Source organism: Phragmites australis, chromosome 4 (genome assembly GCF_958298935.1).
Source record: "Phragmites australis chromosome 4, lpPhrAust1.1, whole genome shotgun sequence".
Classification (NCBI taxonomy): Eukaryota; Viridiplantae; Streptophyta; class Magnoliopsida; order Poales; family Poaceae; genus Phragmites; species Phragmites australis.
The window spans coordinates 22,677,575-22,693,821 of record NC_084924.1 but is presented as its reverse complement, the minus strand read 5'-3'; the positions used below and the strand labels follow the sequence as shown (position 1 = coordinate 22,693,821).

The 16,247-nt window shown below is 45.7% G+C and overlaps 1 protein-coding gene across 2 annotated transcripts; it reads left to right on the top strand.

The window, feature by feature from the left end:
* Nucleotides 1-2,057: 2,057 nt before the first annotated feature.
* Nucleotides 2,058-16,004, top strand: LOC133915905 (probable dolichyl-diphosphooligosaccharide--protein glycosyltransferase subunit 3). 2 transcript variants are annotated; one of them, XR_009909414.1, is made up of 3 exons: nucleotides 2,058-3,205; nucleotides 15,453-15,513; nucleotides 15,804-16,004. XR_009909414.1 is itself a non-coding variant. In XM_062359300.1 (2 exons), exon 1 carries the CDS (start codon nucleotides 2,136-2,138, stop codon nucleotides 3,156-3,158), a length of 1,023 nt encoding a protein of 340 aa, XP_062215284.1. In that variant the 5' UTR covers nucleotides 2,060-2,135; the 3' UTR covers nucleotides 3,159-3,205; nucleotides 15,804-16,004. The 2 variants fall into 2 exon arrangements, 1 of the variants encoding a protein (XP_062215284.1); XM_062359300.1 differs by lacking the exon at nucleotides 15,453-15,513 and having other exon boundaries at nucleotides 2,060-3,205.
* The last annotated feature ends 243 nt before the right edge of the window (nucleotides 16,005-16,247 follow it).

The window sequence follows — 16,247 nt, the reverse complement described above, 5'->3', positions numbered from 1 at the left end:
CGGAGCATAAAGTAGTGATTGAAATAATGGAGTTGCGCGAAAAGAGCTGTCGGAATCTAGAAACCGTCGAAAGGCAAAATAATCCGACGATACGGGAGAAAGCGAGAGTAGAGAAAGCTCCGGGTCGGTTTCTTTGACCCTTACCGCGCAAAGAAACAAAAAGCAATTGATACCGACATCAAGAAAGCGTCAGATAGCAATGCGAAAAGGGCGAAGAAGGGCATAGAAGAACGAGCAAAACCATCTTCCGACCACATCGCTATACAAAGGCACAACCAAAAACGAAAACCAAATCGAAGGCATAAAACTGAAAAGGTCATGGATCTGGTAGTGGCGAAGAAAATCAGCACAGCGACCCAATCCAAAGCGGAGAAAATCAGCGCAGCGACCCAATCCAGGGGGAGCGACAGCAAAAGCAAGCCAAAAATCGGCATGGCAAAGCATCCGAAATGCAAGAGCAGGCATTGAGCAAAGACAACAAAGCAGAAAAAGGCCATGGATCTAGTAGCGGCAAAGAAAATCAGCACAGCGACCCAATCCAGAGCGGAGAAAATCAGCGCAGCGACCCAATCCAGAGGGGAGCGACAGCAAAAGCAAGCCAAAAATCGGCATGGCAAAGCATCCGAAATGCAAGAGCAGGCATTGAGCAAAGACAACAAAGCAGACACTGACCAGAAGAGAGAACAATGCTCACGCAAGAACCTAAGCACAGCAGAAGAACCAAAAGAGAAAAGGAAAAAGCAACGAGGCGGAGTGTCCAGCTCTATCCGCCGGCGTCGAGGCCAAGAAAGTGCCCACCGGAAGGCACGCGCACCGATGGGCCGATGCAACGCAAGAGACCGGATACCAGCGTTGAGCAACACAAGAGGCAACCGGCAAACGAAATAACACGGACGGCGCGTGGCGAGCGGTGCCCCATCCAGACAGATCGGCGGAAGGCAAGCAACTGAGGTGCGGGCCCGGCGCAGCCGCACGAGCCGGAACCCTCCGCCCACGCTGAGAGCCGCACGATGCGGATCGGGCGCCCGAAAACCTTTTTGCCGACGTGGACGGGCCAACTGGCCAGGAAATCCCGCTGCTTTCATATAGTCTAAAGCGCCTCAGTGCACTCGCGGCATGCATTCGTAAAATAAAATGTTTCGGTGAACACGCTGAAAACAATGCTTATGAATCACAACAGCCCATGATAAAAAAACACAAATCCCAAACATAATCACTGTCATGCTGTGTTTAGTTCTTAATTACCAAGTCCATGCACTGGCTGTTGGAAAGAGCTCTCAGCCCGCAGCCAACCAGGCCTCTCTCGGTCTGACGCGCCTGCTCCATCCAAGTCAAAAGGGAAAAGGGCAGAAGAAAAGGCTAGCTTCGTCATCGACGCTCCTCCGCCCTTCGCCAATTGAGAAACGAGGCCTCAGCATCACAGGAATAAGTAAGAGTAATTTGATTTCCTATAGAGGATTTAGCGGGGGCATGATATGTGAATCAATTGAGCTGGTTATGTTTGACATTGCTAAAATTTATTGATTTTTGTTGAAAACTGTTTATAGCTTTTAGCTGTTGGTTTTTTATGAGAAAATTTTAGATTCTTAACATATAAAAATCAGAAAATTCGGTCTCAATCAGTTTATTAATTTTTAATTTATTTAATTAGAAATCAGTTTTTTAATTTTGAAAAACCAACAATAAGACAAACTATTTGTTTCAGCTTCTAGCTCCTATAAAACAGAAATCAACAGTAAACTAAAACAAATGGTGCCTTATTACCTTTCATGATCCATATCCAATCATCAACATAACATGAGTATTCACATTTTCAATTAGCGTGACAAATGGAACCAAATTCTTTTCCCTTTTTCCTTAAAAAAGTTTTTTCTTTTTGAGAAAAACAAATTGAACCAAGTCTCCTCTTTGGGGAAAAACAAATTGAACCAAGTAGGCATCTCGGTCCGGGATTGGGCAGCAAATTTATCAACCGAAGAGACTTGCTTTACTAGTCGGCTGTAATTCGGCCCATTAGCAGCCATTGGGCCTCATTTTACTTTTACTCGAGTCTTCTCTTCCACTTTTGCCCTCTTCTCCACACAAGTCTTCACCGCCGGCCTTCTCCCCCCAGATCTACCGGTCATTCATCAGCCATGGCGCCTCCGCCGCACCGCCACCTGCTGCTCCTCCTCCTCCCTCTCCTGCTACTCGCCGCGGCCGTTACACTCACCGGCGCCGACGACCTGGTCGCGGAGCTCCAGTCCCTCCGCGCGCGGTCCCCCTCCGGCGTGATCCACCTCACCGACACCTCCGTCACCCGTTTCGTCTCCGCCCCGTCCCCGCGCCGCCCCTACTCCGTGCTTGTCTTCTTCGACGCCTCCTCTCTCCACTCCAAGCCTGACCTCCACCTCCCCCAGCTCCGCAGCGAATTCGCGCTCCTCTCCGCCTCCTTCCTCGCCCACAACCCCAGCTCCGGCGACCTCTTCTTCGCCGACATCGAGTTCGCCGAGTCGCAGCACTCCTTCCACCAGTTCGGCGTCAACTCCCTCCCCCATGTCCGCCTCGTCCGGCCCGAGCACGACCGCCTCGCTGGATCCGAGCAGATGGACCAGTCCCACTTCGCCCGCCTCGCCGATTCCATGTCCGAGTTCGTCGAGTCCCGCACGGGCCTCGAGGTCGGCCCCATCGTCCGCCCGCCCCTCCTCTCCCACAACCAGATCATCCTGCTCGTCATCCTCTTCTTGATCTCCATTCCCTTTATGATCAAGAGGATCATGGAAGGGGAAACCCTGCTCCATGACCGCCGGGTGTGGATGGCCGGGGCGCTCTTCGTCTACTTCTTCAGCGTGTCCGGGGGGATGTACGGGATCATCAGGCACACGCCCATGTTCCTTACTGACCGGTCGGATCCCAACAAGCTCGTGTTCTTCTACCAGGGGTCGGGGATGCAACTTGGGGCTGAGGGGTTTGCAGTTGGGTTCTTGTACACGCTCGTGGGTCTGATGATTGCTGCGGTGACACACTTGGTGGTGAAAGTCGAGAGCCTGCAGACACAGCGGTTCGCGATGCTGGTTGTCATGGTGATCGGGTGGTGGGCAGTTAGGAAGGTGATCTACTTGGATAACTGGAAGACTGGGTACAGCATTCATACCTTCTGGCCGAGCAGCTGGAGGTGAAATTCTGGTTGCGAGGTGATGGATGCTTCTTTCCTTTAGTTTCAGAGGTATGGAATGACCTCTCCTTTTTGTTTCCCTTTGTGAGATAACATATTGGTTGAAATTATTGAATTGCCATTGGGACATCCATGAATATCAATGTTGCTAGCTGGGATGCATAATTTAGTAGTTCAAAAATGGTTTTTCAACAAAAAGATTGTGTAGACACGAAAATTCAGAAGTGGCATCCCTAAATCCTGATGATTATCTAGCCTCGAAATAAATGGCATGAATGTCATCATGAAAAACTGCCTGCTTTGTCTCACAAGTACTTGGTAGCTAGGATGCATCCTTGGACTTAATCTAATATTTTAAAAACTAAATATGCTACATATTTGGTTGTCTTTTCTGAAGATTGTGACATTGAACATTTGAATAGTCCTGGAGATTTGCAACCAGAAAATATTTAATGATGCCCCCATTGAGGTTGTAGCAGAGGATTCTCTTATGTTTTCTTGAGATACTATGGCTGTAAGCACTCATGCAAAATGGACAGGTTTTAGAAAAAGATTTCTCTTTGTTCCTTTGCATCTGTTGGGGATTTTCATTTTCGTTCTATCTTTTTCACTCTCTCCTTTGACCTTTTGTTCATATTTTATCTTTGAAGACATATTTATACATATATGTATTAGGGGGTCCTCCCCTACTGTTCTCATTAAAAAAAAATGATAATTGACATCTATTGGAAGCCTGACTATTGTGAATTCAACATCGTATTTGTATCATTCAAGTATAAGGTGCTATTATTGTACTCTACCCGTAGAATGTTTTTTTATTGAAGATTCTGTCTGTCTGTATGCTGTTTGTTGGGTCCTTGTAGAAGCCATGAATTCGCATTGTAGTTTCTGTGACGTGATTTGCTATGAGTTTCCTCAATAGAAACCGTGGCCATGCCCCTTAAAAGAAAATACAATTCAGATCTAGAAACTTAAAGGCCATCCAGTTTTGCATTTATTATATATGGACTATGGCGCATCCACTTGGCCCCAATGTGAACTAAATTTGTAGCACGTCCTGAAACATTGATTGTATTTTTAAAGTTTTGTCGTGCATTAGACCCTATTTGTGCAATCCAGCTTTTACCAATCTAGCCCCCAGATTGTAACAATCCAGTAATCTGCTTTTCACCAGCTTATGCAGATTGTGCAGTCCAGCTTTTACAATCCAGCTTTTTACAATCCACAATCTACAAGTTGCTTTTCACAATCTCCAGCTGAACAAACAGACCCTTAGTCTAGGACCAGTACAACATTATCTTTAGGCTAGTGTAGTTTGTCCCATGCACTATATGGCTCTATACATTAGCTCTTTTCGTGTGGGGCACAATACTAATACATTAGTCATTCAGGGGTCTTTCTATATTGTAGAGATACCAGTGTCTTAAACTGTCTTGCATGAACAAGTTACTGCCAGATATAAGTTCTTGAAGGATTTGTAATGTGTGGTTAGGATGTATAAGCAGTTTGAAGCTTTTATCAAGAGTTATGTATCTAATGATTCAGATGCTCTATTTTTTCATATGGCTCCTCAAAATCCTTTTTAGTACCAAAGTTAGGAGCTAACTCAGGTTTTCATGACATACAACGCCATTCGCTTGCAGTACAGTGAAGTATTACAGTCTGGTCAATAGATGTTTCTAGTTACTATCAAAATTTATCTTCATAATTCAAAGTATTTAAAATAGTGGGCTATAGAGGTAATAGCGTCGTTGTATCGTAAATTGGATAGCAGAAATAGCAGCTCTACATGCAATGTGTCCACACTATTATTGGATCAAGTAGAATTTGAAGGTCTGTTGAAGATCTGGTCTTGTTCAACTTTTCAAATACAGATGATACCCCTTCTTGGTGTAGCATATTCATGGTAAACCTTTCAAGTAATTCTAAGAAGTCCAACATTCATTGCATGATAGCTGCACCTAATTATTTAATTGCATTACTGAAAGATTATAGGTACTGTCCTTTGGATAATGTCTTGTTCAAAATAGATTTGGTAAATTCTGCCTGGCGGTGTGTTTTTATTATGTCGGCAACTTTTTGCTATGAAAGGTCTCCACTTCAACAACGCGCCACACTACCACTTGATTTGTTTGGTTTTTTTTTGGAAACGATGGCGGGAGCTCCACCAATTTTATTAGACGAGAAGTAAAACAGGAGCTCAGAAAAAGGCAAGAAAAAAAAGAAAAAAAAAGGCCCAACCAACTGGTCAGAGTCGCACGCACAAAAGCAAGCAACTCGATAGAAGCAAACGATAAAAGAAGCAAATAGAAGGAACAACTAAAAGACTCCTAAAGACGACAGGTAAAGGAAGGTCTCGTCCTTGATCTTGTGAGCCACTTCTAGTGCCATGTTACTTGAGTATTGGAAAGTCCTTGAGGTTTTCTCCTTCCAAATATTCCACCAGAAAACAAAAACGAGGCCATCAAAATAACATCTCAATTGTTTGTCGATTTTTTTTGCCGCCGCAAGCCACCATCCAAAAATGGTGTGAAAACGGTCCACCGCTGGGATGTTGTGAAGCTGCTGCCAGAATTGAAGGTGTGACCATACTTTTCTCGTGAAAACGCAGTCTTTGCAAAGGTGCGTCGGTCTCATTTACTTGATCACATAACCGGCAAGCCTAGTCATGGGGCCATCCTCTTTTGGCTAGGTTGTTTGTTGTTAGGATCTTGTTTTGCAGGAGGAGCCAAGCGAACACTTTGCATTTCGGTTGGATTTTTGCCTTCCAGATTGCACTCATGTTGTGCTTCATCGTTGTGCCGTGGAATTGCACCTTGTATGCACTGTTGGCCATGTACTGCCCGTTTGTTGTCCATCGCCACATAATCTTGTCAGGCTCATCTTGCGTGAGTTGGATGTGTTTCACCTTGTCCCAAAGTTCCACTAATTGTAGCAACTCTTCCTGTGTTGTTATATCCTCTAGATATCCCAGCCATTGATGGTTATTGAGCCCTTGCTTCACCCGAAAGTTCTTTCTCTTTGATCTGGCGAAGATCAATGGAGCAATATTTCTTGGTGTTTGTCCATCTATCCAGCTCGAGTGTCAGAATTCAGCTTTCTCCTCGTTATGCACTGAAACAGTAGTGGATGCATTGAACAAATCCTTGTCCGTCTGACCACATGGCAGTGGAAGCCCCTTCCATGGTCGATCATCATCCTACCATTGAAATCAGAGCCATCGGAGGCGAAGAGCTCGTGCAAATCTCTCTAAATCAGGGATCCCCAGGCTCCCTTTTCCTTTGGCTTGGTTACTGTCAGCCAAGTGACCAAGCAATGGCCGCCACACACCTTGTCTGGCTTCTCTCCCTTGCAAAGGAAGCTTTGTCGTATGCGGTCAATCTTTTTTTTGTAACCACTTTGGTAAAGGTAGAGCCGTGAGGTGGTAAGTAGTTTGTGATGATAGAACTGTTTTGACCAGCGTTTCACGTCCTGCAAGCGAGAAATGCCGCCCATGCCAACCTGGAAGTTTGCTGCTCACCTTGGCTATCAAAGGTTGGACATCAACTCTTCGTTAACGTCTCGTGTGAAGAGGGAGATCCAGATATTTACAAGGGAAGGCTCCAACTTTCCCAGGGAAGCCAAATAGAATATCTTGCAGGTCGAAGTTATCACAATGTACTGGGTAGATCTCAGTTTTTGCCAAGTTAGTTACAAGGCCTGAGCATCTTCCAAACGCGTCCAGAATCAATCTCAAGGCATTGAGCTCATCTCTATCTGGGATGGTGAAAATAGCAGCATCATCAGCATATAGGGAGCAACAGAGGGTAGCCACTCTAGGCAGGGTTGGTTTGAGGATGCTAGAACTAGCTGCCTCCAAGACGATTCGGTGGAGGGGGTCAATTGCCAAGATAAACAACATCGGTGAAAGAGGATCTCCATGTCTGAGTCCTCTAGAGTGGCGAAAAGTCCGGCCTGGGATCCCATTTAGGATTATCCTTGAAGATGAGGATGCCAGAAGCGCAGTGATCTAGTCTCTCCACCGCTACCAAAAGCCTAGGACTTGCAGCACCTCCAACAAGTAAGGCCAATTAACGGAGTCGAACGCTTTTGAAATGTCTAGCTTGACAAAAAGCGCTAGTTGCTTTGCTCTGTGAAGCTCCTTGATCACGCTCTGGACGTATAAGAAGTTATCATGTATCGAACGCCTCTTTATGAAAGCACTCAGGCTTATGGGGACTAACTTGTTTAGGCGGGGAGCAAGCCTGTTGGTGAGAAGTTTGGAGATGATTTTGGCTAGGCTATTGATAAGGCTAATCGGTCTGAATTCAGCCATTGACTGAGCACCTTCTTTCTTCGGCAGCAAAACGATGTTAGCTTCATTAATTATCTCAAGTTTGTCGGATCCCAATCTGTGGAAAGTATTGAGGGCTCGGATCCCAACATTTTTTGTAGAAACCGCCTATGAAGTCGTCCGGGCCCGGGGATTTTTCCGAGTGCATGTCTTTTATTGTATCATGAATTTCTTCTTCGTCGAAAGGAGCTTCCAAATCTGTTAGGTCATGTGGATGGTAGTTTAAAGCCTCCCAGTTTATCGCTAGGTCTCTTTTCTGGTTTATTCCTAGATGCCGGACATAATGCCTGTATAGCATGGCTTCTTTTTCTTGGTGAGAAGTGGCAATTACATCGTCAGAGGCTAGTATTGGGATAACTTCTTTCTTCTAGCATTTGCTTTGATGTGGAAAAACTTTGTGTTGGCGTCTGACAACTTGATAGAAATCTACCTTGAGTGTTTCCTTGCCCGAATTTTTTCCAAAACAGCCAAGCCGGTCACCTTTTCTTTGAGCCATTTCCGGAGGTCTCTTCCATCAACAGAGAGCGTTCTGGTTTTTTGAGCGACATCTAGCCTTAGAATTACTTCTCGAGCAACGGCTAGCAGCCGTAGATCCCCCACCTGTTGCTTTTTCCATATCTTGAGAGCTTTAGCGGTTTTGTTTAGTTTGACATGTATTTGGAGAACGGCATCAGATACCAAGATCGGCTGTGGACACGCCATTTGGACTGCCTCTCTGAATGCTGGCATTGACATCCAGAAAGACTCCGTCCTAAACCCTATGAACCTATGCACAAGGGCTTCCCCATTGAGGTGGAGTGGGCTGTGCTCTGAATCGCTGGAAGAGAGTGGAAAGGAACGCTGACAGGAAAAGCAAGTCCCACTCAGAGGAGCAGAAAAATGGTCAAGTCTTGTCATGGTTGGGTTTACCTGTTCGTTGCTCCAGGTAAATCTGCGATCGTGAAGCTTAAGCTCTTGTAGGTGCAGGTCGTCGATCGTTTTTCTGAACTGCCTCATCATACGTAAATTCAAGCGGTTATTGTTTTTTTCTTGAGCTTGATAGATAAGGTTGAAATCACCCATGATTAACCATTCAGGCTTTATTAGGGGTCGCAGGGTGGTGCTCTCAAGAACTGCTGCTTTTGCTTGTCTTTTTGAGGACTGTATACTGTGGTTAAAGACCAAATGTTGCTGTCAGCTAACATGGTGATAGAAGTTGAAATGGTGTGCGCGGTTGTGTGCGTATCAGAGATCGTGAAAATTTTTGCATCACATGCCAACAGGATGCCACCACTTGCGCCAATCGACGCCAGAGTAACGTAGCTGTTGATGAAGTTTGGCCCGAGAGTCTCAATTACAAGCGTATCATTCCAACTTTGAATTTTGGTCTCTTGGAAGAAGATGATAGTCGCCCTGGTGGATATCACAAGACTACTGACACTTGACTGTTTCGTCGCCGAGTAAGATGGAAACATTACTTTGCGACATAGACATTATGGAGGACATCTGGAGATACTAGAAGCATTAAGTCAGGCTTTGTTGCAACTGAAAGGCAACCGACACGCTTCATGGCTGCACAGGTGCAGCTACAACCAGTGCTGCTGGCGCAGTCCTCTGCAGTCTTCTTCTTGTCTTGGCTGTCCCACTTGTCAACCAGGGCGGTGATCACCTCGATGGCTGCCTTTGATAACGGTTGCTCGAAACGCTCCATATGTAGTAATTTTTTTGGATTGTGAAGACTGTTGGGGGGAGAGTTCACCTAATTTGTTAGCGAGCAAATCTTGCGCAATCTGCACAACATGTTTGCTGGTTGTAGCTTTTTTTGCAAGTCTCCCACTCCTTCGAGGATTCTAAGCAGGAATTTGGGTTGTGTGTGTGTGTACTCTAAGGAGTTGAGTTGGGGAGCTTCCTGAAACAAAGGAACCTCTATAGGTTTGGTCACTGACTCAATGAAGGCATGCACCGTAGCCGCATCATTTGGGGTGATTTCCTCAAGGCAGGAACCAGCTTGATTGCCTGGGCCTGCAGGAGGGTGGTCTCCAGAACCTGCAGCCAGCTGGGAGGGAGTGTAGTTAACGAAGCCCAAACGAGGAGCAAAACATGGAGAAGTAGGATCCGAGGGGCTGTCGGCCACGGCAGGTGTAGAAGCAGGCTTTGTGTTGGTCTGCCATCGGCATCGGGAATAGACTGTTAGACCAGCCACCGAAGGGGGGAGACGAAACCTCTCACAGTCATGCAGGAAGACGACCGTGGTCCCACCATGACACACGGGAGAACACGCAGGTCTGCACGCCCATGAGAAAGCGATGGAGCAGAAAAACCTTTGGACAACGACACCGAAGGTAGCGCTGGGGTTGGCGTGTCCAAGAGACGATCCGCAGCAGTCGGCAAACAATCGATAAAAACCTCACACGTGGCACTCGGTCTGGGGCTTGATGGTACCATGAGCCTGGCTGCTGGGAACCAACAGCAGTGCCCACCACGAGGTCCTGGGGTCCTATTGTCATGCCTGACATCGACGAGGAGCCAGCATGGGTACCGCCCACACCGGCGAGCGTCACCCCCGCCGAATCCCTGAAACTCCCTTGCAACGCCATGGACAGAAAGCTCGCTGGCGCGGTGGCAAGGGGTTGAGGGGCAACACAAATCTGGTCAACGCCTGAGGGAAGAAGGCCATGCGCAAGCTGCTCAAAAGAAATGCCTGGAAATTCTTTATTAGAACAACAAACACTTCGCCTTGGAGAGTGAATTGTGTTTCCATGTGTGCTTTTAGGTTGTGGGGAAAATGAAATTAGAGGTTCCAGAAACAGAGGTGGCATGGAGATTGTAGCGACAAAAACTTTAAAGATCTCATCGGCGCTGTTGACCTGACTGGCCGCGCCCGACGTAAAGCGGAAGTCGTTGGGGACAGACACCCACGCTGGACGCCTAGGAGCTCTGCCCTTAAGAGCTAGGCCACGATCTTCTGCGAGCTTCTGAATAGCATCCTCCTGTAGCATAGGGGCACAGAAAGAAGAGAGGAACTGTGGCACACTGTTTTCCTTGGATTGGATAACTTCGGCACTATAATCTGCACAGTAAATCCTATTATGTACCAGCCATTGGCAATCTTGCTTCACCCACGGGTTGGGAAAGCGAACTCCCATCTTTGGCTTTAGCAGGGAGCTCTCAAACATCATAGGATCATAAAGGACATCGAAAAACCGTACAACACCAGGCACACGGTTTTCTTTGTTGGTGACATCTACACTCTGGTCAGAAAACAATTGCCACCTTATACTCTTGTGAGACTCTGCTTGAAGAATGCTGACGTTCTCTCTGTTTTCCTGCGTGGAAGGCCAATTCCTGCTGCTCCGGCACTGGGCCGGACTTGCGGTTGCGCTCGTTGTCGATGTACTCCTTATTCAGAGCCTCAGGCCTCCGCCTACCTTCAGTGCCACACAACACCGTCACCACTGGTGAGGCGAAGGTGACACGCCTACACGAAGGCAGACAACTGCGCGGTGGGGGGCCAGAGTGAGCAAGGCTCCATCCGGGGGCCCGAGGTAATGGCCTCCTCGGCTCCTCTGATCGTGGTTCAGCAAACCAAGGATCACGACGAGGGGCGCGCCACCAGGAAGATGCACTCCTGCACCATCGAGCTCACCTCCTATCATCTACACTGTCTTCGACAACACTGCACCAACCACAACGTGCCTCCGGTAAGCTGCTGGAATGATGGACTGTCGTCATAGGCGTAAGGCCCTCGCCAACCGGCATCATTACCTTCACGTTCACAGCAGAAGGGTGCCCCTGGAACGACGTCATCCTCTCCCTGCTCATAGCTGGGGCTGTCCTTGAGACCTTACTGCATGGCTTGGGCATGTGCAGATTGGTCAGGAGCGCTTGGAGATAAGGTCGAGAAGCCGAAGCAGAGTTGTTGCTGGCCGGAGATGAGTGCGAGTCTAGCTTCCGGAGGGAACGTTCTTGGGAGATTCTTGGGGAAGCAGCACACTGGAGGGCCTTATGACTTGAACCACACCTCCAACAACAAGTGGGATCTCTGCAAGCCGCAACCTTGTGGTCCATTGCTAGACAATTGAAACATTTACCTTGCATCTTCTTTCTATAGCTCTCCCTTCTTTGTTGGACCTTTTGATCTTTTGGTTGGTTAGCTACTGGCTTCGTCAAAAAAGTTCTCTCTTTACATCACCAGGACTTTGTTTTACTGTCTGCCATCCTTCACCCTCCCTGGCCACTAGATCTTCTCGCACCGAGTGGACCATAGCGGCAAGGAACTCGGAACGCGGAAGACATTGGCGAGAGCTCTCGAGGGAGATCTCCATGCCTGATCTAGTGCAGCTGGCCAAGGAGGCCAGAGCAGGAAAAACTTGCACGGTGCGCACCGGATGGTGCTTTGGGAGCTCGGTGGTGGCCTGCGGCGTAGATCGCTGAAGCTCCAAGCTTTGCAGGTCTAGAGAACCGACTGAATACGAAGCTCCAGCTGCTGCAGGTAAAGCTTGAGGAAAACAGTGAAGATCTGGAAGGTTTGAGGGCAAAGCTGAAGAAGAGAGCCATTGATTCGTTGGAAAGGGATGAACTAGCGCCGACTCGGGCACCAGATCTCTGGAGGTACTCTAGCAGGAAGAACCTTTGGCGACCGGATCTGTGGGCTAGGACGCAGGAAGAAACCCGGAGCTGACGGAACCCGGGGCGGGGAGAGCGATCTTGAGAGGAATTGGAGCCGGAGAGGATTGGATCGAGGGGGGGGGGGGCGGGGCGACGGGGTCGCCAGAGTGGGGTGGGGTGTAACAGCTCCATTGTACCGAGTTCATTTTGATTTGTTTGGTTCACATCAAAACCACTCATGCTTTAGAGATCCTGTTTTTACCATTTCTGTTCACTTAAGCTTCTATGCCAATTGCATTGACATAATTGCCCCACTTAAAACCTGAGACCTTTGTATCGCTCCGTCCTACTTATGTCTATTCTCGAACCTTCTCCAAATAGAGTCAAAGACCTAGAGTCATCTCTGATGGGTGAACTGATGTTGCGATTTGTGAAATGCCCATTTATGCAATATGATGGTTAAGGTCCTCTTAGATGGTTAGCATACAGTAATTCTCTTCATGGAAGATGCTGTGTAGTGGCTGGGTGGGACTGAGAGGGACAGATGGAGCATGGCACATAAGATGTGATGCATTGAAACATGAGCAAGAAATGGAAGAGGGTTATGTTGGGGTTTTCAGCAGAAGTCTATTTCCCAAATTGTGCAAAGTAGTTGAAGAACGGACAGTTATTGATGGAATGGTAGAACATGGGTGAAATTTGAGTGGTACTATTATACTAAACTGAATAAGTTCAATGCTATTTTGATGAAGTGAGGATTTGCCAGTTCTGCGTAACCATTACGTTTTCCTTAAAATTTTTGGAAGGGTCTGACCTGATCGAACAGTGGGGAATCTGCACAACCTGTTTTGACGTCTAATAACTGGAGAGCCTAAGTTAGTTTGACTGAAAAGTGCTATGGAACCAATTATTACTCCCTCCTATACTGTTTGTTGTCACTTTCTTGGAAATCAAAATTGAGAGGGTCTAGTGTGTCATCTAGGGGTGTGCAGTAGCACAGAAAACCACTTGATTTCTGCAATGATGCTGCACTTGTATGCATTATCATGGTGCCCTTGTAGTTTTTATAGAGGACTTGCTTGGATATGGCAATGTTGGACCATGCTTTGTATATTTACGATCACTGTTAGTCAGGTTTCTCAGAGACTTGTTACAAACATCTTGCAAAGATCAACAAGCTTTTAAAATTTGAAAGAATATGTTATAATAGCTAAAAGGTTGTAAAGTTCTAGTTGTGTTTAACAATCTGTGGTTCAGGTGAAACTTGTTTGTTTTGGTAGGGGGGTCACTTCTATAGTTCTAATATATTCACATTCCCTCCATATAGAATTTTGAACTTAATTTATGGTTCAGATAGAATGTGTTTGCTGAGGTATGTTCTATGTATTGCCATGCACCCTCCACCCACAAATTTTCGATTGTTCAAGATTAATGAGATGGCACTTTGACAACTAAATTTTATAACTCAATATTTTTGCAATGCTATGAAATTATTTTTATGAGAATCACTCATACCATTTTCACATATCAAAACTACATGTTCTGAAAATGGTCTTTGCACAAAATTAATATGGTTCAACGACAAGCTTCAAGGGTGTCACCTTTCTTACTTGTGGAGGGAATATTTTAAATTATGATTTTCGAGGTCCAGAAAAAGCTGTAGCAAATATTGCGGAAGCTATTCTGCATTGTTAATTGTACTTCAAACCTTTTTGAGGTATTTAATTTATATTCAGTGACCTCATACTTAAGAAAATGCTAACATAACATTAAGATGATTATATTATATAGTGTGTTTATTTCACATTGCCTACTCTATTAAAAATCATGAAGAACCTGTAATGAGATGGTCTAAACAGTTGTTTCCTACTTGAGGTCCCATGCTTGGGCTGTAGTATAATCAATTAATTTGTTAAATAAGAATGGTTACTTTAATTAATTATGCACTTCACATACAGTTTTTCCCACTATTCACTACGTATTTTGAGGTTTGGAAAAAAGTATTGGGGTAGGACAAAGTTCAAAAACATTTTATAATTAGATGTATGTACCATAGCCATCTACTTTTATGTATTACCTAGATGTTTTGGCTTAACCTTCTTTCTTTTTTTGCGATGGGTTTTGGCTTAACCTTTGAAAGCTAGAAAAAAAAAGAGCACTTAAAGTGTCCTGGTGAGCATTAAGTGCATTGGATTTTATCACAGTTAAAATATCCTGTGACCTTGCATTATGGCTATTAGTCAGTGTTTAAGAAAGCGGAGCTATGCTGTGCATAGGTGTTAGGCGAAGCAGCACCGCTTCGCTTAGCATCTACGTGTTTTCCTTATTTTCTATTTTTTTTACAAATTGCTAAACTCTACCCGAGTGTTTCTCCCTATCTCATCACTTGATTTTTTTTCTTTTCCCTCCCTTCACCCCTTCTCCATCTCTAGCGACCATCTCCGACGATGTTAGGGTTAGGGGAGGGGGTTTCTCTGGCGAGGGTTTGGGGAGGGGATTTCTCCGACAAGCTCGGGGTTGGGGTTCATCAAAGTGCTCCATGGACTTAGAGGGATGCCTGGGGAAGCAGGCTGGCTCGCTGGTGGTGCTCGTTGGTGGTGGCAGGCATGGGGGCGGTGCGGCAGGGACACCTCCGGCCGTGGGAGGAGGAAGACCATTGGTTGGGCGGTGCCAAGATGGGGGTATCACAACAATAGCCCGACGAAGCCAAGTCAGCGCGGCGGTGGCCGGCTATGGTAGATTCAGCAGCAGGAGCCGATGGAGACGGCAGTCGGAGGGTGGGGTGGGGGCGTCACGTTGCGGAGATGCTCGTTGGCGGGGACAAGAGATCAAAAGGAGATAGATCGGGAGGAAGAAGATGGGATGGCCGTTGGATGTGGATCTGACGGTGGAAAAAATCAAGTGAGCAGTGGGGGAGATATTCAATTTTTCCCCATTTTCTCTATTTTTCTGAGTTAATATGCCAAAAATACAACCGAGTCTAGGGCTTGGCCTACCGCCTTAGGAAACATTGCTATGTATGCTCCTAGTATGTTTGCATGGGAACCTTTATGGCATTTTCTAGTAAGAACTAAAATGCTGTTTTTTATACTGAGTGATGCTTTGGGTCACTTCTCATCTTATGACCGCAAATGGTTGCCTGTTAGTGAATGCTTGAGTTACAAACTGTGTACATCCTCTGATTAAACATGTAAGTTGCATTTTATAAAGAAGCACATAGATCAACAAAGTGAGATCGATGTTACTAGATCCATCATGAAAAATATTTTCATAAAATACTCTTTTATTTTTGAAATAATGCATTCGTAGAATTTGATAGTCGAAGTGTCACCTTGTAGACCATGTTGATGTGCTTAACAACTTATATTTTTGTATCAGTGGGAGTAGGAGAGAATTTTGGGAGGAAATTTTGAAGATCTTTTCCATTGTCAGTTAAAAGGTAGCATGAACATGTCTTGAAACTACTAACTTCCAGTGGTCAATAAGTGGTGCTTTAAGTCACTTCTCTCATCAGGTTCGATTATTATACCACTGCTATATAGCCAATATTGCCGTATCAAGGAAATGAATAAACTGGAGGCAATACAACTATTGTAGTTTATGTGCTCTGGAAAGTTAGAGTTGGAATTACAGTTTTATGGAACGAGTGCATAGTTAATTCTAGTTGTCCTCTATTAGTTCTCATACATCAGTAGTCAAATATTTCATTGGTTGCGTGTTTTCTTGCAGGATATGGAATCATCCAATTTGACTTCGCTGAGGTAGAAGTATTGTTGGGATTGTGACAATGGACCGTGTTTAGATTGCAGTTCTGAGCTGCCGTGGTTTGAAACAGAGAAAACTGATGTCGTCTTAGCATACTTTGCGCTCCTGATGCACAATCAGAAAAGTCGAGATTTTGATGCGATGCGATATGATATGGTACTTTTATATGATTTTCCGAGACTCGTAATTTGTGGTTGATAATGCCATCTTGCATCATGAAACCACTTCTGCACTCGAGCGTACATGACCCACTATTTCCCACGTTCACTCGTCGAGGTTGGAGACTTAATTTTATTTTTGGGTTATTTGTCGGTTATGAAAAATTCGGAAAGGCCTTTTTATTGTAGCTGGTGTTTTTTTTTATTTTCTTTTTGGTCTTTGAACGTAAGGTTGTGTTGGGGACAATTT